The 25,345-nt window shown below is 41.8% G+C and overlaps 2 protein-coding genes across 2 annotated transcripts in view; both read right to left on the bottom strand.

Moving 5' to 3' along the window:
* Positions 1–1,700: 1,700 nt before the first annotated feature.
* LOC134290088 (uncharacterized) lies at positions 1,701–11,496 on the bottom strand. Its single transcript, XM_062857105.1, has one exon. It carries the CDS (start codon positions 9,414–9,416, stop codon positions 3,474–3,476), a length of 5,943 nt encoding a protein of 1,980 aa, XP_062713089.1. The 5' UTR covers positions 9,417–11,496; the 3' UTR covers positions 1,701–3,473.
* Positions 11,497–14,214: 2,718 nt separating this feature from the next.
* The window catches only part of LOC134289594 (uncharacterized), a 54,287-nt gene continuing 43,156 nt past the window's right edge, over positions 14,215–25,345 (bottom strand). The window contains exon 6 of the mRNA XM_062855620.1: positions 14,215–14,313. Coding sequence (XP_062711604.1) covers positions 14,215–14,313 — 99 coding nt within the window. The remainder of the gene's footprint in view (positions 14,314–25,345) is intronic.

Genomic DNA, 25,345 nt, shown 5'->3' with positions numbered 1-25,345 from the left:
GTATTTCGTTATGCTTTTTGCATGAATATAACTTGTTCCTAAAAAGTTGACTTTTGATCCCCATTTTTCAAATGTGAAGGTAGAATTAACAATAAAATCTATCAACAGAAATGGATTGAACTCATTGAAACTATAATTTCATTTGCACCTGGATCAGATAATAAATTAAAACGATCACAACGACAATAGCCTTAGGTATATCGGAGAAATCTAAATTCAATACTTCAATTTCCAATGTCATCTTCCGTCGCCACATAAATCATATCTCCACTGAGCGTACAATTTTTGAAAAGAAAAGAATTTCATCTTTTTCTATCACTCTTCCCACTGTCTCAAGTGACGAATAAATATGCCATCCGTTTACGAAAAAAAGAAACGACCAATCGAGATGATATACAACTGTTGACAGAAATACCGAAAAAAAGCTGTAGTCCGATACGAGCGATCTTCTCCATTCATTCACTATTATATAAGGACGATGCCAGTCCCGGTAAGCCAACTGTGCCATAGATTGATGCACATTCATCATCATCGGTGACAGCCTCTACCCATGCCCGCACTCTAAAGATAAATCACGCAAATTCTGGCTCTCTTATATTCGTCCGGTTCAGTGAAAATCCTCATGGTGCATACTTGTACGCAACACATGTATGTGGTCAACATCTTCAATAATGATTGGTACTTTCTCAACATAACAAGCCGGTTTAGAATGATTATATGATGTTCAGCGTGCATGACAGCCTAAGCCTCGCTTGAAATGCTGATCCACAGTTGGTATACGTATGTGAATAACGTGTCGCTCAAATGGATTAAGAAAAGTTTTGAATTTTTCTTCCCTTTTCGATATTCTCCATTCTTTGTTTAGCAACATCATTCTCAGCTGGTCAAACTGGACCGTTGTCGGTATGCATCAGGCAGGAATGAAAGATTCGGTTCCGCCCTAATTATTATTCAATTGAACCTGTCCAAATATTACTCCAATAGTTCTTAAGAGGCGTGACGTATCAAAGGAGAATCGATTTTTAACTATGACGATGGTGACTCAGCAAAGTTTTGTGATCATGAATATTCATTTTTTTTTCTCTTCTCTAGTTCTCTGCTCTTGCACGTTCAATCACTTGATCCACTGAGATCTAAATTGCGTTCTCCTCAGCTTGAAAGAGAATGGCATGAATTTCCATGTTTGTTGGCAATATAGTTTTCGTAAAGGAAATTGTCTTAACATACTTGTACATAGAATGTCTTCATGCCTGCCACACGATATGTCTATGCAAAATGATCATTGGCAGAGGAAGCTCTCTGTTAATAACTGTGGAAATGCTCATAGAATACTAGTCTGAGAAGCAGCTTTTGTCCCAGTTGGGACGTAAGGTCCCAAAGAAGAATAAGATAACCGTGCTAATGGAGCAAGAGGAGGGCTTCTAGTTCTGTCAGATATTCCCGTTAAGCCGACGATTTAGATAAGATGCTGAAAATTCCATGTGGACGCGGTCATTACACCGTTCAACACTAAATTGTGTTATGGGATGAGAAAAAAAAGAACAGGAGTTTGTGACCCTAGAAGTGTCATAGTGAAAGAATTTTTGAAAAATATTGGACCGGGCCTTCACAGTTAAAACCCGAAGTTTGTATGGAGAACTTGAAGTGTTCAATTGATATGTGCATTAGACACATTCCAGCGTAACGGGACACCGCGAGGAACTAACTTTCGTGAACAAATGATGTCTGCAATCAATTATAATGTTCATGATCATATGGTTTAACAGGTTTTATAACAAGCTTATTAGATGTACTTTCTGATGCAATACTTGTTCTATGGGGTTTTGGTTCCAATTTACTTTATATAACATGTTACATTTCGTAACGGGACACCATCGCAGAAATCTTCTTTTTAAAATTTTCATTCTGAAATGCGTATATTAGCTCTGTTATGAAGTTTTGAATAATAGAGTCTTCTAGACATTTCTTCTTTGGATTGATGTGAACAAGATTGCCGAAGTGAGTTTTACTGAGAAATGTATAGATTTGGAAATATTCTTGATTTAGTTTTGGGAGCGCAGCGTTACGCTCGCGTGAAAACAGTGTTTTGCAAATGGTGTCCCGTTACGGCTAAAGTCATCTAGTTGAAGATTGAACGCTTTGCTAGATAGAATATTGGTGTCTTCGGCAATATTTTTCAGACAGATAGTAGCTGTCCGGCAGGACACCAATAGTCCTTCAAACCCACTCTGGCCCTATGGTGGCCATCGGAATGGGCCCTGGGGAACCTGCTTAGAGTTTTATTTAACCTTCACGTATCCGACCCTCTACAACTCATTTTCAAAATGCTGGCATTTCGCCAATTTTCATCCGATTTTTTTGAAGTCGCCCTCAATTAATCATAAATTGGAGCTAGTTCATTATACACAAGTGGCCATGCAATATCCGGAACCATTCCGGAGATATTCCGGATTGTGCTAGGGTCAGGGAGTTGTCAAAATGGCTCAAAGTGATTATTTCGTATGTTGTTGTGTTTGAACCATCGATTTTCAACGAAATTTTTGTTGCGAATAGTGAAACACAACTGCTATAACAAGATTTGAATCAGTTGGCCCATCCGGAATCCCGTAACAGGTTCCGCGGGGCCTCATTGGGGACACTTCTGGCTTTCAACCTAAACATGCCGTGCGACATATCAATCTTCATGATTTCAAATAACTGAGTCAGAAACGATAGACCACAGACAAACAGACGTAACACTGGCGAAATTTCTATCGACCATGCTTTTAACGATCATTTTATATCTTCATAGTTGTCGCTTTCACAACCAAAGGCGGGCACATTGTTTTTATTTGCTTTTGACGTTCAACACTAGCGCCTTCTGTTGACGATATTGCACAACGCAGTGTTTCGTGAAACATTTCCACCAGGTGATTTTAGTGTGAACTGGGCGATGATTTTCACGAAAATTGTTCTAGGTGTTACGTCTGTTTGTCTGTGGATAGACTTAAGTATGTATCAACTAAATGGCCACTATTCGGATCAGTTGAAAACTATTTTTGTAGCAGGGTGCGGTTCACAACAGCTCAAAACTAAAATATGTATATTTTTTGTAGTTCAGCATAATAAAGTAAATTATTTTATCTTACATGGATAGTTTCCCTCGCAACTAAAGTTCAGTGTCTGCTAGGGTCCACTGCAATCTATTTTTGGCCTACAACATTTAGCAGTTAGTATTCAATTTAAGTTAATTGCAATCCATATTACCTGGTACAAATTATCCCCTTCTTCAATTTGCCCGATTTTATTTTAAGCTTCAAACAAGATTTAATCACTTATTTTCAATAATCTTCTCTTTAACTCCAACGCTATAGCTTGCTATTGTTACGGTTCTGTTTACAATTTTCTATCATACCCACACGTGATTTCATTGCCATTGCTCAATGATATCTAATATAGGTGAGGCCAGTCTCGCGCGCATGTGTCGGTGACCGTTAGGCACGGTCCGACGTCATCGGTGCCTCTACAGCCCCTCCCCGTAACACTGGAGTAGGTTCTCCACCGTAGCCAGATTTACGCCATCGTATCTCAGGCATCGCAAGCTTTGCCACAGGGCGTCTGTAGGTTCCCTTGGTCGTTCGGACTAGTGCTTGTCTGATCCTTCCGTCGGTTCCTGGTTTCACTTCTTCAACGATTGCTCGTACCCAGCACTTCCTGTTGTCATCATCGGCAACATACACAATCTCGCCAACTTCCAACGTCGGTTGTTCTTCGTGCCACTTTGTACGTCGGTTGATATGCGGTAGATATTCGACCAGCCATCGCTTCCATAACCGATCTGCAAGCATCTGTGCTCTTTTGTGGCTGTCTCGTAAGGCCTCAGCTTCACTGGTTGGTGGTATTCCGCATTCAGTCTCTCCTATTGGAAGCCCTTTCAGGAAATTATTTGGCGTAATGGATCCGCTGTTACCTGGCTCTTGAGGGACGTACGTTAGTGGTCGAGAATTAACTAAATCCTCTGCCTCAGCCAATGTAGTTAACAATACTTCGTCAGTCAGCTTACGTCCATCGTCCAAAACCTCCATAGCCTTCTTTACCGACCGAACTAGCCGTTCCCATACGCCGCCGAAGTGCGGTGCCGAGGGAGGATTAAAGTTCCACCGCGTCCGCGAGCTCGTCAACGCCTCCGAACAATCGGCTTCTATCTTCTTTACCACTATCTTGCTTGCTCCGACGAAATTAGTTCCATTGTCGGAAAAGAACTCTACTGGAACTCCTCGCCGACAGACAAATCTTCGTATAGCCATCAGACACGCTGGTGTGGATAAGCTGTGAACTATTTCCAGATGTATGGCTCTTGTTCCGAAGCACGTAAACAACGCGCACCAACGCTTTTCCTTATGCCGCCCAACGACGACATTGATCGGACCAAAAAAGTCCACTCCGGTGTAGCTGAATGGGCGCATAAACGGCGTTGTTCTTTGCACTGGGAGTGGCGCCATGCGAGGAACCACTGGCTTACACTTGTGCACCCTGCACCAAACACATTCTCGAGCAATTCTTTCTACCTCTCTGCGAACGGCAGGGATATAGAAACGCTGTCTTAGCTGATTGACTACCGTCTCCCTATTGGCATGCCCAAACATCTGGTGGTAATATTCGATCAATTTGGTCGTTATAGGGTGCTTTCTCGGCAAAATCACTGGAAACTGCAGCTCAAATGGAACAAATTCACCTTCTTGCACCCTACCGTCCATCCGCAGCACGTTATCTTCATCTAATACCGGAGACAACTTCAACAGCATGCTAGACCTCTCAATCTTGCCCTGCTTTCCTTCTCTGCATCTTCGTAGAATCTTCACCTCGTCAGGATATGATTCCTCTTGTGCCATTCTCCACAGATGGCGCTCCGCATGTTGGTATTCTTCTCGTGAAAACGACCGCTCGACCACGGCCGACCTTCGCACCTTCCGAACTGCTAAGTCCACTGGTAGCAGCTCGATCGACAATCCTTGCTGTTTCCGGCGGATGTTGGAGATGAACCGTAGGACACAAGCCATCGTTCGGACTAATACATTCCACTTGGAGATTCTAGTGCAATCGATCAACGCTTCTGCGCTCTCCGTGTTGTGGAATAGACAGCTTGCTCGAAGCTCTTCACCAACGTTTGGTCGGGGGGGCTCTGGTCTAGGCCACTTATCTTCACTCTCGTACAGGTATTTAGGCCCGGTGAACCATTGCCCATCGGATTCGATTTTCGTTCCATCCTTCCACTTCGTCAGGTCATCTGCTATGTTTAGTTTTGTGCGCACCCATCGCCAATCCGATGGACTTGTCTTGCTCAGGATTTCGCCGATTCTGTATGCTACGAACACCTTGTATCGGCGGTGATCTGACACGATCCAGGAATACACTGTACTCGAATCGGTCCAAAATTGCACACGTTTCACTCGAAGACTATGGTTCTCTCGTATTGTTTCTGCCATCTTTGCACCCAATACCGCTGCCATCAGCTCCAACCGAGGTGTTGAATACTGTCTAAGCGGTGCCACCTTCGACCTAGCTTGTACCAGAGAACACCGAGGAAGTCCATCCACCAGCATACGGAAATATGCTACACAGCCATACGCTCCTTCACTGGCATCTACAAAGACGTGTAGCTCCAACGAATCGTAGTCCAGCGTTATGCCTCCACTGAAATAGTGACGAGGAATTCTTATCTTCTCAACATCTGACAACAGTGCAGTCCATTTTTGCCACTTAGCGAAACAGCCGTCGTCTATTGCCTCATCCCAATCGCACCCCGTACGCCACAAGTCCTGGATTATGATTTTCCCTTGTATAGTGAAAAGCGTCAGCAGTCCCAGAGGGTCGAAAAAACTCATTACTATGCTGAGGACAATTCGCTTGGTTGGCCGTTGATTGCTCGACAAATACGGCTGAAGATTTTCCGGCAGCTTCATCGCAAATGTGAATACATCAGCCTGAGAGTCCCAGACGATGCCCAGAACCCGCTCATTCCCGGTGGATTTGTCAGTATTGAAGTGGACAATTTGGTTCGTTTTCGACTCACCTAGCTGTTGAAGGACTTCGGTGGAGTTCGAAACCCAATTCCGGATTTCGAAGCCTCCCTTCGAATGGATGAATCGAACTTCGCTGGCCTTTTGCACCGCTTCTTCGACGGTTTCTGTACTGTCGAAGTAATCGTCCACATAATGTCTTTTTACGATCGCATCGACTGCAGCCGGGTAACGATTCACAAATTCACTGGCATTTCGGTCCTTCACGTACAATGCCTGGCTTGGTGAACAGGTCGCTCCAAAAATCGCGCAGTCCATCACGTAGATTTTTCCGCCATACATGAACCGTAGAGCTTGCTTGTCTTCCTGGCGGATTTGCAACTGGTGGAACATCTCTCGGATATCTCCACCGAATCCGATACGATGTTCCCGGAACTTACACACCACCGATGGCAACGATGTTAGGAAGTCTGGACCTTTCAAGAGCTTCGAATTCAGCGAGACGCCTCCTACAGCAGCCGCGGCGTCCCAAACCAGACGAACTTTGTTCGGCTTCTTCGGGTTGATGACAACATTTAGAGGCAAGTACCAGATCTTCTTCTGGCTAGTATTCCTCAACTCGTCGACCGTTGCTTCGTGGCAGTATCCTTTTGTTTGGTACTCGATCAGCTGATTCTGGACGTTTTGCTTTAGTACTGGCATTTGGGACAAGCGTTTCTCCAAAGTCCTCATGCGGCGTGCCGCCATCGGGTAGCTATCCGGTAGCGACGGATCTTCCTCTTTCCATAACAATCCCGTGATGAATCTGTCTCCTACTCTCTTTGTTGTTCTCTCTAGTATTTCACGGGCTCGTCGATTTTCCGCTGACTCCGGAAGCACTTCTACCGAAACTCCAGCCTCTTCTAATACGTAGTGCGACTTTAGAAGATCATGCAATCCCTGGTTCGATATACCAGTGCATGAATGATGGCCAACGTATGCTGTACGCAGACTACCTCCTTCTTGTGGACCGTACACCGTCCATCCAAGCTTAGACCTGATTGCAATCGGCTCTCCGCTTTGTCCAACACGCGATTCAATAGGAGCGAACAGATCTAGGTGCTTCAAACCTATCAAGATCTTCGGTGAATCACTCGGGTATTCAATCAACGGAAGATGTCGAAGATGGCCATATCGTTCGGCTAGTTCACGGTAGTTTAACGACTGCTTGGGCAACTTGAGTTGTTCGACGGTGTGGACATTGTTCATCGGAAACGTTTCCTGTGATCCGACGGCGGAAATGTCCAGATTCAGCAGCACCGAATCTCGTTCCAGTCTACTCATTCCTGCTGTCCAAGTTACTCGTAGCGGTTGCGGCTTTCCAACCGCTTTCAATTGATTTGCAACGGAATGTTCAATCAACGAGTAAGAGCTACCTTCGTCGAGAAATGCCATAGTAGTGACTGATCTTTTCCCGAAGCTCAGCGTTACCGGAATCATTCTAAAGATGATTGGCAACTGCACAGTCGCACTGTGGGCGTTGCAATCCGAACGCATTTCCGACACCGTACGATGCAGCATTGTGTTGTGTTGGCCTTGGCACCTCTCAAATTTGCACCGGATATTCGCCTTGCATCGGCTTTTCCCGTGAGCATTCAAGCAGGACGGGCACAGCTCGAATCGATCCACGACTTGCAGACGTTGATGAACGTTCATCTTACGAAACTCATCACAGTTCCTCAGTCTATGATCAGTGCGACGACACACCGGACAGGGCGTTCTTGGCTGTTCTGGTCTCTTCGAAGAATCATCGATGTGCGTGTTGGTATGACTCTCGTACTCTCTTTGCTTCCCTCCTTTGGACTTCCCGGGACGATTTACTGGATTCTGCGGTACATCAACTATCCCAGTCGCCTCACTTGCCGTAGACACCAGATCCGACAGGAAATCAGACAGCGTACGCAGGGTGATCTTGGTGTGCTGCCGCTTCACTCGGACCCAATCCATTTTCGTCGACGGTGGTAGCTTCTCGACCAGTTCTTGTATCAACAGTGGGTTCACTAGGTGATCATTCAGTTGCGTCGCTTCGAGGTGATCACACAACTGTTGAACCACCATCCCAAAGCTGATGAACGATTCTAACCGGTCTGCCTTCGGAGGTTCCGCTTTCCGTACCTTCGCTAGTAGTGTGTTGAGCAGTTGTTCCGGCCGCCCGTATAACATCCGCAGCGTGTCAATGATTTGAGGGACCGCTTCTGGCAACAACATCCTACTGCACACCGCCTCTCTCGCAGGGCCTTTCAAGCTCTCCTGCAATCGTGCCAGGTTTTCAAGGTTTGAAAACCCGCAAGCTCTGGTCGTCGTATTAAAGCTGCTAATAAATATAGGCCATTCGTCTGGCCGGCCGGTGAATATTGGCAGCTTTCGCGATAGAAACTGCCTCGCTGATATTTGTGCTTTCGTTGGGACCATTTTTTCCTTCCGATGTCGCTTCTTCTTGTCCTTCTGTTCTTCCTCTTCGTCGGTCGTTGTTTCGCTAGACGATCCGCTCTGATTCGCGCTCAGCGAATCCGCTTGTGAGCTCTCTTCACAACTCTCACTTTCTTCTTTGGACACATTTTCTTCTTTTTTCGCATTTCCACAGAACTTCTTCTTCTCAACTGGTACTACCAAGTCCTGTCGATCGACGATCTTCTTCTTCGCCCCAGCTGTGGACGTACTTGCTTCTGGATGCACTATCGGAGTGGAACTCACCGGCCTTGTCGGTATTTCTTCCGGTTTAGTTCTCGTTCCCTTCTTATCCGCTACCGATCGTTTCGCTTCTTCCTTTTGCTTCTCCAGCTTCCGGATCTCAGATTCCATCCGCACTTCGCCGTTACACAATTCCTGAAGCTGATTCTGCAACTTCTTCTTTTCCATCTCCCTCTTCTTCTGGAAAGCCGCCTTCGATGCAATCTTCATCTCCATGATTTGCTTCTCCAAGGCCCACTCCATCTCAAGCTTCTCGTTCTCGAGTTCCATTTGGGCCTTAGCCAGCGCCAGCTTCTGCTCCATCCGTCTCTTCATACGCTCCTTCTCCATCTTCATCCTCTTTATTGCCGCGGCAACCTCTTCGTCTTCCGAGACAGTTTGGGGGTTTGGGGCACTGCTTTTTCTAGCTCCATCAATCGTATCATCCACTGAGATAGCACCTTCAGCATCGCTTTCCTCGTCACTCGACTTAGTCGGGTCAAATTCACGGCACGAAGAGCATCGCCAGTTTTCGTCGTACTCGACCTCTGATCCTACACCGGCACAGCTGAAATGTAGCCATACCTTGCAACCCTCGCAGAACACCATATGATCCTCGTCGTGATCCGGACGACTACATATCGCACAGTTGTACGCCGTCTTGTCATCGGTGAGGTTAGATCCGTCCCCTGGCAATTGTTTATCCATTTTTGAGGATATTCGGATCAGTTGAAAACTATTTTTGTAGCAGGGTGCGGTTCACAACAGCTCAAAACTAAAATATGTATATTTTTTGTAGTTCAGCATAATAAAGTAAATTATTTTATCTTACATGGATAGTTTCCCTCGCAACTAAAGTTCAGTGTCTGCTAGGGTCCACTGCAATCTATTTTTGGCCTACAACATTTAGCAGTTAGTATTCAATTTAAGTTAATTGCAATCCATATTACCTGGTACAAATTATCCCCTTCTTCAATTTGCCCGATTTTATTTTAAGCTTCAAACAAGATTTAATCACTTATTTTCAATAATCTTCTCTTTAACTCCAACGCTATAGCTTGCTATTGTTACGGTTCTGTTTACAATTTTCTATCATACCCACACGTGATTTCATTGCCATTGCTCAATGATATCTAATATAGGTGAGGCCAGTCTCGCGCGCATGTGTCGGTGACCGTTAGGCACGGTCCGACGTCATCGGTGCCTCTACAGCCACCTCGGAACATTTAGCACAGGTTCCACGGGGGTGTCATCGGAAACATTTCTGGTTTGTAACCAAAACATGCCGAGCGACGTATCAATCTTCATTTCGAAAGAATGGGATAGAAAAAATTGACTTAAGTATGTATCAACTGATATGGCCAATGATATCTATAGTACATTCTTCCAACACAGTCTTTTCAAGCATATGTCGCATGTTGCTTTAATCCTTTATTGGAAAGCTCATGCGCCTTGGGAATGAAGGAACCAATTTTCGTTGAAATAAATTTTACATTTTAAAGGGGATTTTTCTTTTATTCTATGTTAGTTTTGGGGAACTGTTGAACTTGTCGTTTGGTCGAGGTTAGAGAGAACAAAGTTTTTTTTGGAGGGGATGAGATTATGGGGGCTTTCCGTTGATATTTAGCTAAGGACAACCAGTAACGATACAAACAAACGGATTTCGAGAAGAAAAAAAAAGTTGTCAACCAAAACGACAAGAGGGAGGTCGCTAGACTTTCAATCAACGGTTACTAAATTATGTTATCACAAAAAGTAATGCTACGCTATTTTCGTGATGCATTTTACACTTTTTTTAATAAGAACATAAGCTTCAAAATATGTTTGTCGTCATAAAAGTAAATTATTCGGTGATGAATGGGGTAAAGAAGGAATGCCAACCATCACTTCGGGATCTTCAAGTTTTGAACGCTTTGTGATTCTATAAACCATTTTATACATCATGGTGGTAATTCATAGGACACGTTAAAAAGTTTATAGCTTTTAAAGAGTATGCTATCATCACAAAACTTAATAAAACATCACTTTTCCACTGATCCACCAGAATACCTGCCCTTTGTTTACGTAGTTTCCGTGGAGAGCTGAGAAGTGGACTTTGTTTCAGTAGGGGCGTTACACCAAGAAGGATAATGAAAATATATACACCCTATAATATCATTTCATCACGGTTACAGATTTTTGGTTAAATATTTGATCAAACCACACTTATTTATCCACTTATGAATGTCTTTAAAATTTTCGTAACGGGACACCAAATCTACGCACCCATAGTAACGCCTAAGATAACGCGTCGATCAAGGTAACCCAATATGTTGGAAGAAAGGTCTCCACGAGTACTAAGAGAATCCTGAAAATCATTTTTCTAAAGCTAGTGATAAATTCGCTATTACAACAAATATACTATTTTCGTAACGGGACACCATTAAATTGCGGCTATTGCAAAAAGTGCTTAAAACATATCAAAACCTATTTTTATGAAAAGTGTCCTTTGGGTGTATAAAATATACGTTATTATACTACATTAATAAAAAAATAGTTTAAATGTTTTCGAACATTACCGTGCCAGCAGGCATATTTGAAAATTATCAATGAAAAATTTCATTTTTCTTACATAAAATGCTATTACTTCACCTAGCTATTTAAATACGTAACCAGTCAAATTTTAAGTGAAACAAATGGTTTTCCTAAGATTGAATCTACCCTTTTTCATATGCTGGAAAGCTTGGGGCGAAACAATCACTTTGATATTTCACACCCTTGGCGTAGAGGTGCGTGGAATGTGTCTTAATATTTTTACTTAATTAATCCAGGATATTTCAGTATAGTTTTCTAAAGTATATAAATTGAAAAAAAAATTGGATTAGTTTTGAATTATAAACATCCAAAATTCCACCACCAGGCAGGGGTGGGGGACCCCCTGGGGGTGGAAATAAAAACTCAAAAACTTGGGAAGTTTTATTTTCTCTTATGAATAAACACCCTGAATCACATCTAACCCAGGTAAATCGAATCTCAATCACTTTCAGATATGAGCACGAGCCTTGGCAGGAGCTCCTTATTTCCAGGGCAAGTTTTAAGAATTGATATAAGCCAAAATCAGCGGCATCTCCGATTTTTTCGTAGGTATTTGTAAAATAATAGGGTAAGTTTTCCAATTATGGTTATAGTATCAATCATTCACCATAGTTGATTTTTACCCTTTAACGGTGTAAACCAACAAAAAAAATTGTGAACAACAGATCACGTTCACAAAAGATGGGTGCACTCATTTAAACTCCACATTTTGCTCAAATTATGGTAGAAATAAATAATTTTCCTTAAAACTTCGGCTCCCTTGCACCCTTTTTTGCCATAGTGTACCAGTTATGGCTAATCTCATAAGGAATGCATGCAAATAGTGCGAAAAGGAACCGAAGTGAAAAAATGTAACCATAATTGGTACAGGGTTCCGATCATTGGCACACGCTGTAATAAATACTAAAAGTAGTTTTGGCTCCATTTCTATATTTTTCCTGTAAAGTGTAGAAACTTAGCTATCTTTTAATATATTGATGACATTCGTTGGTCTTCTCGTTATTTTTGTACAAGTAGTTTTCCTTAGTAGTGCCATAATTGGTACATCCACCCTATTCCTTTTTTTATGTTTATTATGCTAGTTGGAAACCAAAGCGGGAAAAGCGGATGTATTGTATAGGATCGTTCATCATTGACAGTAAATATGATCAACGTTTGTTTATCTGTGATGTCATATTACTGATTTAACACCTAAAGCATTAGTATCCACATGGTGAACATTATGGATTGATGAGCCATTGTTTCTAATATTGAACTATTTTGTATGAATTTCAATGTTTGGATCCTTCTAGGGCGTGAAAGTTAGGCCAATTTAAATATGTAATATCATCTCAAAAATATATTTTAGAAAATTCATATCCATAGTAGTCTTAAATTATGTACATTAGAGTGGGTCATCGTTTATATGGAAAAATGGAAAATTCAATGGTATCCCATCAGATCAAAGCTTTTTTGATCCCATTTCAGGACCCAAATAAGTATGCAAAATTTGGGCACGATCGGTTGCGTCTACGTTTTGCGCATCGCGTTTAAAGTTTGTATGAGATTTTACATGGGAAAACACACTTTTTTGCATTTTTTTCATAACAAGCTCGAATTTTTCAAAAACCGTGTAACCGAAAAAGTGAAAACATAGCCTAGGGTGTCCTGAAAAACTTTGTCGAAGACCTCGAAGTGATCTGATGCTTATGGACAAAGTTATAGCGTTGGCATTGCTTGGCGAAACAGCATGATTTTGTTGCTATTGTTATTCCTTTACATGTTAAAACATAAACACATGCATGCGGTTCATTGGTTATAACTATTTTCACAAGCATCGGATCACTTTGCAGTCTTTAACAAAGTTTTTCAGAACATCCTAGGCTATCATTTTACAGTATCGGTTAAAAAGTTTTAGACAAACTTTTTCAACTTATGGCTAAAATGCAAAAAAGTATGCTTTCCCATACAAAATCCCATACAAATTTAAATTGCAATGCGCAAAGTGTAGACGTAACCGATCGTGCTCAAATTTTGCACAGATACTCAGGACCCGAAACGGAACCAAAAAAGCTTTGATCTGAGAAAACGGTTCCGATGACCCATACTAATGTACATGAAAATGAACAAGTATGCCAATTTTTTCAATTCATTTAGAACTAAAAATTGGTGTCATGACTTACAAAGGGCAGCGCTACGTAATTTTGGCCCAATGAATCCCTACTGACGGTACACAATGAGATGCCTACAGTGTCTAGCCGTCTATGTCTATTTGTGTAAAATTTACTGAGTAATAACGGAAAGTGCCCGAAATAGTACCTCCTACCCAAATGGTTCCACGTCTTACTACGATCATTTATCATACTAACACCCCATAATGCAATCAAATCCCATTATGTAATTACTGTCCTTTAGTTGCACTTTATCGAGTGGATCAATTCTATCGTCCTACAACAATATTTTTTACAATAACAAATAGTACACCGACCTCACACACTATCATTAATCACCGTCGCGTCGCATATTGTTGAATCGCCATGAAATTTCTTCTTTTCTTCACTATCAATCACAGTTTTCCACAGAGCAAAACGAGTGGCGAACGCCCTTTAAAAAAGGTAACCCACTTCGAGCGTGACAAACGGTATATTCTCCGTTCCATTCTCGCGAGTAAATCAATATTTTACTTAATTACCCGATGTACGGTGCTATATGGAAAAGCTTTCTCTCGTCGCTCGTCTTCTGAGTGGCTTTTTTGTATACAATCATCGAATTCAACCCAACCATCCGTTAATCGATAAGGTTGTTGCTGTACATTTCACCTGTTGCCAAAGGCATTATGTACACCCAAAGGAACTCAATTAAAATACTTGAAATTCAACACGATTTTTGCTCCTCGCTTTTCGTTCCTTTCGCGCTCGATTGAACAGTCAGTGACAAAAGGTATCATCATCGTTCATCTTTCGCTTCGTCTCCTCGCTTCGTCGTCCTTGGCCTGATGAGTAGGACCCAACCCAATCAACCTCTCATTATCACCTCCTCCTTGCGACAGAACCTGTCCCGGGTTTCCAAACAACCTTGTTCTTAGGATGCATTTCGTTGTTCGCAAGTGCAACACTTTCTCACGTTTTTGTTTTTTTTTTCTGATTCTGCCTTCCTTGCCACCCGTACCATCCCTGTTTTCTTTTGTGGTGCAGTGCAGTGTCAATGCATTCTTGTTGACCCTTGGAGGACCATCCCGTGAAGCGGAACAACTTTATGCTCTTGATTTAGGTTAAGAGAATGTATCAAGCAATACTAAGGACCTGTCCATAAACTACGTAGGCGGGGAGGGGTGTTTATGGCCAAAGTCTACGCTCCATACATTTTATAAAAGTTTTGTATGGACAAAAGCCTACAAGTCTACGTAGTTTATGGACAGCGCCTAATGAAGTAATCTAAACTCAAATAATATTAAATCAGCTGCAATGCACCTTAGTTGAGCTACATCAGCTGGCTCAAAAGCAGAAACAATTACTACACAGGACAAGCATTGTTCAGGAAAGCTCAAATGGATGCCAATAAAAATCAGTTATGTGGAGCGGATCTGGTGCGATGGTTAGAACACTTGACTTTCACGCCGAGGACCTGGGATCGAATCCAACTCCCGACAAACTCGCAAAATGTGAGTTCTTCCTTCGGAAGGGAAGTAAAGTGTGGGTCCCGAGATGAACTAGCCTAGGGCTAAAAATCTCGTTAATACAGATAAAAAAAAAAAAAATCAGTTAGGGTAATTCGCCAATTGTTGAACGGTTAGTACTGGCATTTTTGTTTTCGTTTATTTTTCCGCGCATAATTCCACTTTACTTGAAAAATAACCAGTGAAAGTCTAGCTCCACTCATTCCTTATACTCCCCATTGAATTTAAATTCCCTTAATTTCCATTTTCTAAGAGAAAATAGAACATTTGTATGGGAAGCCTGTAACCCAAATGTTGAACGCTTCCTTAAGCTAGCTCATCCTAATGTTGGACGATTCTCGCTAATTGTTGAACGGTTCAAGCTTTGTTCGTAGTATAACCCGACATCAACCTATCATTGACCTGTTTTTATTTTGGCTACCAAACCCAACATAGACCCTACAGTTATCCGATGTGGGTCCAACAGTGGTCCAACATTTGATAAAATTTGATCCGACTTTGACCCGACATCCGATAATTTTTCACTCTGGCGGAATTTTCCGGATTTTTCGTGTTTTGTGGCCAGTAAGTCATTTGAGTGGCAATTTATTCAAATGACAGGGAATCGCTTCTCTTTTGAAAAGAGCTCTAGTGAACTGAAATCGTTTTAAACATGCCTAGATGTAAAAAATGACTGAAAAGATTTGACTAGAAACGAAAACGATTGAAGAAAAGAACGCCTTAGAAAGCCCCTGAAACACTCCTGGATACCCATGGGACCCACTCAACCCCCTAGAACACCCCTGCAATGACTCTGAAATCCATTGCAAACTCGTGGATCGTTCCTAAACCCCTCTGGAACGCCCTGAAATATTTCTGGGTCCACCTTAACACTCTGAATCCCTATGGAACACATCTGGAACGCCCTTGAAACCCATTGAAAACCCCTAGAACCATCCTGAAGCCCTCTGCAACACCCCTGGAACATCCACAGAACGTCCTTGGAACCCCATGACATGCAAGATTAAGTAAAATGCAATAAAAAAATCTGGCAGTCATGCTAACATCGTAAGGGCCCATATAGCCGAGGCGGTAAACGCACGGGTATTCAGCATGACCATGCTGAGGGTGACGGGTTCGATTCCCGGTCGGTCCAGGATCTTTTCGTAAAGGAAATTTCCTTGACTTCCTTGGGCATAGAGTATCTTCGTGCCTGCCACACGATATACACATGCAAAATGGTCATTGGCAGAGGAAGCTCTCAGTTAATAACTGTGGAAGTGCTCATAGAACACTAAGCTGAGAAGCAGGCTTTGTCCCAGGAGGACGTTACGCCAAGAAGAGAGAGAGAGAGAGAGCTAACATCGTAGCTTATGTCAGTGTTCAACAATTGGATCCCAGATACATAATGATGGTGTGATAAGAAAAATATTTTTTACAAATGAAATTACAATGAAAATGTGATTTTAAACAATGTTAAACAGTTAAGGACATCCTTCAAGGTCTTGTAACTATGGTGTGGCTTTGATATTTGTGGCCGATTTGCCAGCAAAGCTTATTTCGTAAGAGCAATTTCTTAAAATTAATCTTAAGAATTGTGCAGTTTTCGTGTCATCAGCGGTACAAAATGTGCAATCAATGTTTCTGACGTAAAATAAGTATAATTTTGTAACTTAATTGGATCAATATCGTGACACACATGTATACGCATCTACATCATCCGTTTACGATGAGAGAAAATAACTTAAGTTAGATTTATAATAAAATTTTCAGAAACTGTTCAACATTTGGGTGGTGTTCAACAATTAGCGAATTACCCTATAAGTTATAACTTATAACAAGTGCCTGTGCATTATTGAGTCCTACACCAGCATATGGATTTTCTTCAAATTCCATTAATGGATTTCAAAAGAAATCAACATCATACCTACTTCCGTAAAACAAACCCAGAGTGTACACTGAAAAAGAAAAATTAACTTGGTTTGTACCTTACCCTACGATGGTGTCTTTGTTTGTTCTACCCATTATCCAAGCAACCACTTGTTTCCTTTCCCTACTCCGTCAGTGACGATTCACCATCTTGCATCATAGCAACCACCGCCGCACACACTTCCACCTCCACGCTGCCAAGCCTGCTTTGTCACAGACGGAAAGTTGAAATAAAATGATGTTGTTATGGTTGGGAAAATTAGGTTTTTCATCTTCTTCGTTGTCGTTGTTGCTTCTTTGTTGTACGTACCTACCTATGAAGCAGACTGTTGAAACGAAATACAACGGTGCTGATGGTAGCCCATTCCGCCGACATCGGTTCGGGTGTTCTTGCACAAGCTTTATTTTTATTTTGTTTAGACTCCAAATTGATGTGATTACTTTCGCCGCTCGGATGACATGCAATTTAAAGTTTAAAACAACTCTTGCTACTTTGTAACCACAGATGCCACCTTGGTCGCAGCCCTGCCCCCTGCATTGCTCTGATCCAAATGGGTGGAATCAAATCATAATTCAATTCTCTTTGCATTTACTTGTGACCAAAGCTTTTTTTTGAATGAGAGAAAGAAAACTGTCTGGATCTAGTAGGTCTGGATAGACTTCAGCACATATGACTTCTTAGTTTTACTTATTTCAGTTCAGTTTTGCTAAACATAATCACTAATAAGAAAAGAAAGGATGGTTCCACTTTCAATCCTAAAACTACATGACAAATGGGAGCGTGTATGCTGAGTGTATGCTGAGATACCCTATTTATTTTTTTTGGAAATCCGAGTCATCATGCCATCGGAGATCGCAGCAAGCCGTGCGCGCGGACGGTTGTGTTTTCAAAACAATGTCTGTAATATTTTTTCCTCAGTTAAGGTAAATGTTCCGTTCATGGCGGTGTTAAGCACTGGGTTTATGTTTAATCCACAATTTTATCGCCCCAAGCAAACTTTTTACATGGATGGTATTTTAAATAATAAAATCGATCTTTTATCTACGGGAAACTAACGAAATATTGCCAATTTAAGGTTGTTATGAGTATTTTATTCGTTTTTATCTGAAAGAACATTCTGTTCCCAATGTTGCGGTATTTGTTCCAATTTTTGCGGTATCCCATTGAAATCATATGGGATACCGCAACATTAGGAACACTACCGCAACAATAGGAACACAGCAGCAAACATATTAAGGAAAATATTTTTTAATATGTTTTTGGGCCAATCTTAAGCACACAATCTCACAAGCAGTACAATCTCATAATTTAAGCATAATACATCTATTAAAAATATCTGTCGGTAACATTTCAGTTGAAAAAGTGCTCAATTGGCATTACCGCAACATTAGGTACTACCACAACGAAGGGAACAATTACCCTAAAGGTACGTTCGGTGGAGTTCTTCATTGCACGACGAAAATTTTTGGCAGATCTCAGGTCATTTTGACAGATGATGAACGTAAAAAGGACAAAACCAAGGCCGTTTTTGTCTTACTTATACAGAACTGTCAGAATGACCTGAGAATTGAGAATTGAAAATGCGTGTAGCTAATGAAGAATTGTGAATCTGCTATGGCAGCATCCATTTATTACGTAACGCTAAAATCTACATTTTTCGGATGGCTTGAGTAACGGCGGGACTTGCCGGAACTTTCCAAGGAGGGTAGGGAATCGTTCAAGAATCGAAGCGAAGGTATTGTTCATGCAGTTGAAAATCGGAATTTTTGACACGCGAAAATCGATTTTTCTCCTAAACCGTGTGTCGGACGTACGTCGGGCACAGTGCGCTGGATAGAGGGCCAGGTCCGCTGTCCAGCGCACTACGTCCGACGTTAGGTTTTACGTATGGATTTTGAGAAAATTCGATTGTCGGGTGTGGGGAAACTTCGGGTTTCAACCGCGATGACAATATGCTGTGCTTCACTCACTTAATTTTTCCTTCTTCATCTGTAACACTTTATATGCGGGCACAACCTTCCGCACGATAACTTACTACAAGCTTGCAGGTTGGCAGTTCTTCTGCCATTCTCAAGGAAGTCCAAATGATTTCTAGTTAGAAATTATCTCACTAGATGATGCTCATTTATATTGATTTCATTTGAAAATCTCTCAGGGCGAGATTCTTACCCCAACCAAAAGATACAGTGTTGGTGTCTCAAACGCCACTGTCTCAGAATTTCTCCTGATAATTCTACGGGAATTCCACTCACCATTCTTCATGGCATAACTTCAAATATTATATTAAAGATTCCTCCAGTTCGCCTAGTGGTTAAGGCTATGGATCGCCAATCCGGAGACGGCGGGTTCGATTCCCGTTCCGGTCGGGAAAATTTTCTCGACTCCCTGGACATAGTGTATCATTGTACTTGCCTCACAATATACAAATTCATGCAATGGCAGGCAAAGGAAGCCCTTCAATTAATAACTGTGGAAGTGCTCAAAGAACACTAAGTTGAAGCGAGGCAGGCCAAGTCCCAGTGAGTACGTAGAGCCAAAAAGAAGAAGAAGAAGAAGAAGAAGAAGAAGCAGATTAAAGATTCCTCATGGAATTCCTCCTGATTTTTTTTTTCAGAAGTTTGTCCAGATATCCCCTAAGGGATTTCTCTTCATATTCTTTCAGGGGTTCCTCCAGAATTCTTTCAAAGGATTTAACCCGGAATTCTTTCGGTTATTTTCTCAAGGGATTTCTTAACAAATGCTTCCTCGGTTTTCATCAAACAATCCTCCAGGGATTCCATCAGGGATTTCTTCCGCAATTTTTCCTGGGATTTTTTCCGCGATTTTACCCGGGTACCTTTCCGAATTCGTTACAGGATCCTCCCTTGGTCCTCCCTGAGTTTTCTTTGGGAATTTTTCTTGAAATTCCTTCAGACATTCCATTCATTCAGATATTCTTTCAAGGATTCTTGTCGGGACCCAAACAGCGCATATACCGAAAAAGAGTCATGAAATGCGAGTCTGAAAAGTCACCTGAAGCAAGAATTGACCCTCCTTCATTTGTGTCAAGTATGTAAAGTATCTCTCAAGAAACCTTGTTGGTCACCTTGGGTGAAACGAAAGGTGCCACCAGCGTGATTGTCAACTAATTGTACTAATTCATTAGTACGATGTGCTTTCTGAAGATGTCGCATGCAGCACAATAAGAGCATCCTCGAGAATATGATGCATAAAATTTTCATCTTTTTCAACGACAAGTTCATACGAACATGTTTTATGCAATTTCTCTTGTTGGACTCTAACACGACACCTCGTTAATCTTGAATCTCGGACGAAGAAAGAACGAAAGCGTAGCACCTATCGTGTGTTCACCAGGGCACCAACTGCAGTACTTCCACGCTATGCTTCTCCCAGCTTGTGACATGCTTTACAACACATCCGCTAATTAACATAATTGCAGACTGAGTGAGTGAGTGAGCCTTCTTGGTCGGTGATGTGACAGATAGTTTCTTCTCCGTGGTGGTGGTGCCATTTGTAACCCGGAGGGCAAGTTTGTAAAAATCCTCACTCAAGCTGAGGTGCGTGACCTATATTTCCCGGCGCACACAAATTTCATTCCTGGCCTTTTTTTTACTCTCTGCGTTGTACAGCAGCCGCCGTAGGCTCTCCTTCAGAGCATGTCTACTTATCAACGTAATCAAATTTCTCGGATGCCTCCAACATGTGCTACATCATCACACTGCACTGAATCGCTATGCTGTGATACTGAATGTGCATAGGGTGATACAGTTTTTTCGATAGGGTACCCAACGTAAAATCATTATACTATCCCACTTAATCACATGTAATTTTGTTTACGATTTTTTAATATTAGTTTTGTAATGTTTTATGATGTTGATTAAAGATCCATGCAAACGGGATACGAAAGTTTCGTATTATTTTATCTTAAGTTTTATCCCGGTGTAACACGTGTGCAATGTTTTGGCAAAATCAAAAGTTTGTTTAGTGTTTTTTTTTATAGAAAGCTATCTTGACAGTGAACGTCACCCTAGTCACCCAACTCTGCAGTTGAACATACGTGTTGAAAAGCGCAAAAGTAATACTAATTTGCATATTTCATCACCCAAGTAAAGGAACGACCGTTAAAGGGCTATTCCCATTACACCGGGCCGGGACCGTGCCGGGCCCCGGCCGTGCCCCGGTCATCGATTTCTTACATGCGATTACTATGGCGTGTTTCAAATCACACCGTGCCGGGGCTCGGTCGGGCCCCGGCCGGGCTAGTGAGAAGCACGCCATAGATATCGTTAGAAAGAAATTGGTGACCGGGGCACGGCCGGGGCCCGGCACGGTCCCGGCCCGGTAAAGTGAGAAGACCGCTTAAAGCGCATCTCTTTGCGACTCCAAAGCGTATCATATGTTGCATATAGAATTAACATGCATGGCTAGGGTAGGAATCTTTTATATGCAGCTAGAATAAAAATTATAGAATAAATCAAAAGTAAGACTGAGTCAACACTTAACAGTTGGTACGCTACAGTAATATTGTCAAGTTAAGCGAAACCTGGTATTCTACGTTTAATTTGTGATTGATTTGCCATATTGCATCGTACAGCCTTCAATCACGTTATTCTGAAAGTGTGGAAATATTCTGTTTCTACCGCCAAAGCATTTAACAGTTTCAAGTAACCACTCAGCAAATGGCAATCTTGTTTGGAAAAACCTCGTGACCCTTCACACTCGTGGCCTGTCGTTACTTTTTGTAAATTTGGTTGAACATCGAAAACACTTGAGATAAATCTTGCGCATATAACCGAAAGAACCACTCCAATGCACGACTGCGGCATTGCCGACGATTGCCGCAAAATTTCGATAACTCAGAAGCCAACCACTTCAACGCGTCTGGCTGCCACCTTTTTTTCGCACGCCTTCCAGCTCGCTCGCTCATTAACCTAAACTCACTTATTCATGTTCGGCGAGTGCAAGAATTGCCACTTATGAACACCATCCAGACCGCCAATTTTTGGGTTGGTTTAAATACTCTGCGATCTCGAAAGAAAACAGAAGTAGCAGCGTTTAAGTGCTGCCAATCGCACTTTTCAAGAGGATGTGTATTTGTTTGCTCAACGTTTAGGAGGGGTATGGCGAGCATACTTTTTATACTTACCCCTCAACAGAATATTTTATTTCAATTTGGAGGTGATGGACGTCAAAAAAACATTTGAGTTTCATTATAGAAATCCTGTTAGAAGAACAACAATGTGTTTGACAATCAACATAAGAAATATCAAGCTAAGAACTGGACTATTTTGGGTATGGAGTGGCACGGCAATGAGTGAAGAGAGTGTCGCAAAGGGAAGAAATGGCCACCTTATAACTTTCATACTCTCTCATATTTCTCTTACTGCTTAAAATTTACTCTTTATCAAACTTACTGCCGTTGTTTAAGTCACGTTGTTAAACCTTGTTTAACTTTGTGCTTAAACGCGAAAGCTTGTTACTTGGTCACAGGAGATGTAATCGCGGCATTTTCAAATTTGAACTGGTTGGGTTTTTTGTTCAATACCAGGTGCGCCTAACTGTAGACTATACCCTAACATATAGGTCGTAAAATGACTCGGCAGCAAACGATTACATGAAAATTATCTACAAATTGATATCATACTTCATTTTGCGGCATTAAATTTCATAAAAAAAAATATATTTATTTTTTTAATTTATTAATTTATTTATTGATTATCTTAAATTGAAATATTATGATTCATCATAATAAACTATATTGACTATAATATAAACATTATGGGGTTGGGCGGGTGCATCAGGGCATCATTGAAGTTGTAACAGTACGACGGAGTAATTGCCAACCGGAGTGAGGTGAGAAATGACTGTAACATCCTTGTAGATGTTCTTCTATCCCAACAGTTGCAATGGATTTGGCGCGCCCGTATAAAACTTGACAAGTAATTTGAAGTTCATTATTTACCTTGTTGGATCGTACTGTTGGAAGGAGATTCTCTTAAACCCTCGGATTTCACGTAAGTGTCTCTACTTACGGGTCCGCCACACCCCGTTTTGGCCCTTCATATAACGGTATGTTGGATTCAGAGTTGTAATGAAATTTAATCTTTACTATTAAGTGAAACTGCATGCAGAGCAAGACTGAATCTAGGATGGTGGCTACCTACATACATACAAACATACATACATACATACCAGGCGCGCCTTACTGTAGACTGTTCAGAGGCGTTCCAAAGCGTTTTAGGGCGTTCCAGGAGGTTTCAGAAAAATTTTAGCGGGCTTCAAAGGCTTTCAGATGTGTTTCACATGGATTTCATTTGTGTTTCAGAGGTATTTCAAGGCGTTTAGGAGGTTTTGTGGGGCTTCAGAAACTCTCAGGTGAGTTTCATGCAGTGGTTCAGAGACGTTTCAAAGCGTTTCATGGAGGTTTCAGGAGGTTGAGGGGGCCTTCAAAGGGCAGTTGAATTTGACGGAGGTTAAATAGGAGTTTTAAAGGCGTTTCAAAGTATTTCAAAGGGCATTTCAGTAGGTTTCCGATGAATTTGAGAGACTCGCAGGTGAATTTCATGGAGGATTCATGAGGGTTTCAAAGCCGTTTTAAAGCGTTTCAAGGTGTTTCAATGCGTTTGAGGATGTTTCACAGGGGTTCTAGCGTTTATATGCGTTTCAGGACATAGGGAGTTTTAGGGGGCCTTAAGGGGACTTCAGAGGCTCAGAGGCTGGTGATTTTCACGGAGGCTTCAAAGGCGTTTCAAAGCGTTTCTAGGCATTTCAATGCGTTTAAGGGCGTTCTGGGCATTTCAGGAGGTTTCAGAGGCGTTTCAGGGCGTTTTATTGCGTTTCAGGGCTTCCCAGGAGGTTCCAGGAGGGTTTTAGGGGCTTCAGAGGCTCGCAGGTGAATTTCTCGTAGATTTCATAAGGGTTTCAAAAGCGCTTCAAAGCGTTTCAAAGCGTTTTGGGAGATTTCACAGGAGTTTTAGGGGGCTTCAGAGGCTATCAGGTAAATTTTCCGGAGGTTTTATAGCAACTTTATAGACGTTTCAAGGCGTTTCAAAGCGTTTTGGGAGATTTCACAGGAGTTTCAGGGGGCTTCAGAGGCTATCAGGTAAATTTTACGGAGGTTTTATAGCGATTTTATAGACGTTTCAGAGCGTTTCAAAGCGTTCCAATGCGTTTCAGTGCGTTTCAGGATATTTCACAGGGGTTTTATGGGCTGCAGAGGCTCTCAGGTGAATTTCATGGAGGTTTTGTATGGGATTTTAGAGGCATTTTAACCCGTTTCAAAGCATTTCAAGACGTTTCAAGGGTTTTCAATGCGTTGCAGGGTGTCCCAGCAGGTTTTAAGAGGGTTTAGGGGGCTTCAGAGGCTCGCAAGTGAATTTCTCGCAGGTTTTATAGGGGTTTCAGAAGTGTTTCCAAGTGTTTCAAGGCGTTTCAAAGCGTTTCAAGGCGTTTCAAAGCGTTTCAGGGCGTTTCAGGAGATTTCAGAGTGGTTTCAGAGGGGTTCAGAGGTTCTCAGGTAAATTTTCTGACGATTTGATGAGGGATCTAGAAGCGTTTCAAAGCGTTTCAAGGCATCTCAATGGTCTTCAGAGCGGTTTTAGGGGAATTTAGAAGCCCATTTAACTTTTCATCTATTGCGTAAATCTCTTAGAAACCACCAAATACGTTAGAATATCTGATGACCTAGGAACTCCAGAAAGTTCTTGGAGATCCTCAAACTAACAATGAACTCATAACTCAATAGCACATAGCTACATGAGGCCTTGTAAGCATAAATTTCATTCATAATGCTCCAATAGATCACAGTTGTAGATCAGATGGCCTTAACTCCAGGGAGCTCTCGGATACTCTTATACAATCATAGAACCCACCACTTGATGCCTGGGGCTGTGTGAGTATGGGCCTCAATCTTAATGTTCTTAGATACAACTAGTAAACTTCGTAGATTCGATGACCTATACTCAATGGAGCTCTTGGAGCACTTTACAGAATCATCGGTAGATCCGAAGACCTATTTTTTTTTTTTGTAAAAGAAGTTTTATTTGTCGTGAATGTACAAAAATATTGTCTACATAATTGTTTTAACTTTCACTGTCTAAATGGAATTGAAGCTCTGATACATCAATTCTATTATTACTCGTGTTAATAAAGGAGATGTATACTGAAAATAGTTTTAGAATTCTATGCCTTGTTACAATATTCATATTTTGCAAAACTGGAATTGAGAAGTCATCAAAGTTCAATCGTCTCCATCCGTTGAGAATCACTGTTGCTCTTCGCTGTAGTGTTGGCCACGCAGGTAGAACTCTAGTACATTCACTGAATTTGTGCTTCAGTGTTTCAATCGCTGCGTTGCAGTGATTGCATACTGCTGTGTCCACTCGTCTTATCCGCTGGTACAATTGTCCGTGTTCATATTTCTATTCGCAAAGAATGACAACGAACTCGCCACTTGACAACACATAGCAGCATGAGGCTTCGTAAGCATAAATTTCATTA

Source organism: Aedes albopictus, chromosome 3 (genome assembly GCF_035046485.1).
Source record: "Aedes albopictus strain Foshan chromosome 3, AalbF5, whole genome shotgun sequence".
NCBI lineage: Eukaryota > Metazoa > Arthropoda > Insecta > Diptera > Culicidae > Aedes > Aedes albopictus.
The sequence above is the reverse complement of the archived record's forward strand: the minus strand, read 5'-3'. Positions and strand labels throughout refer to the sequence as shown.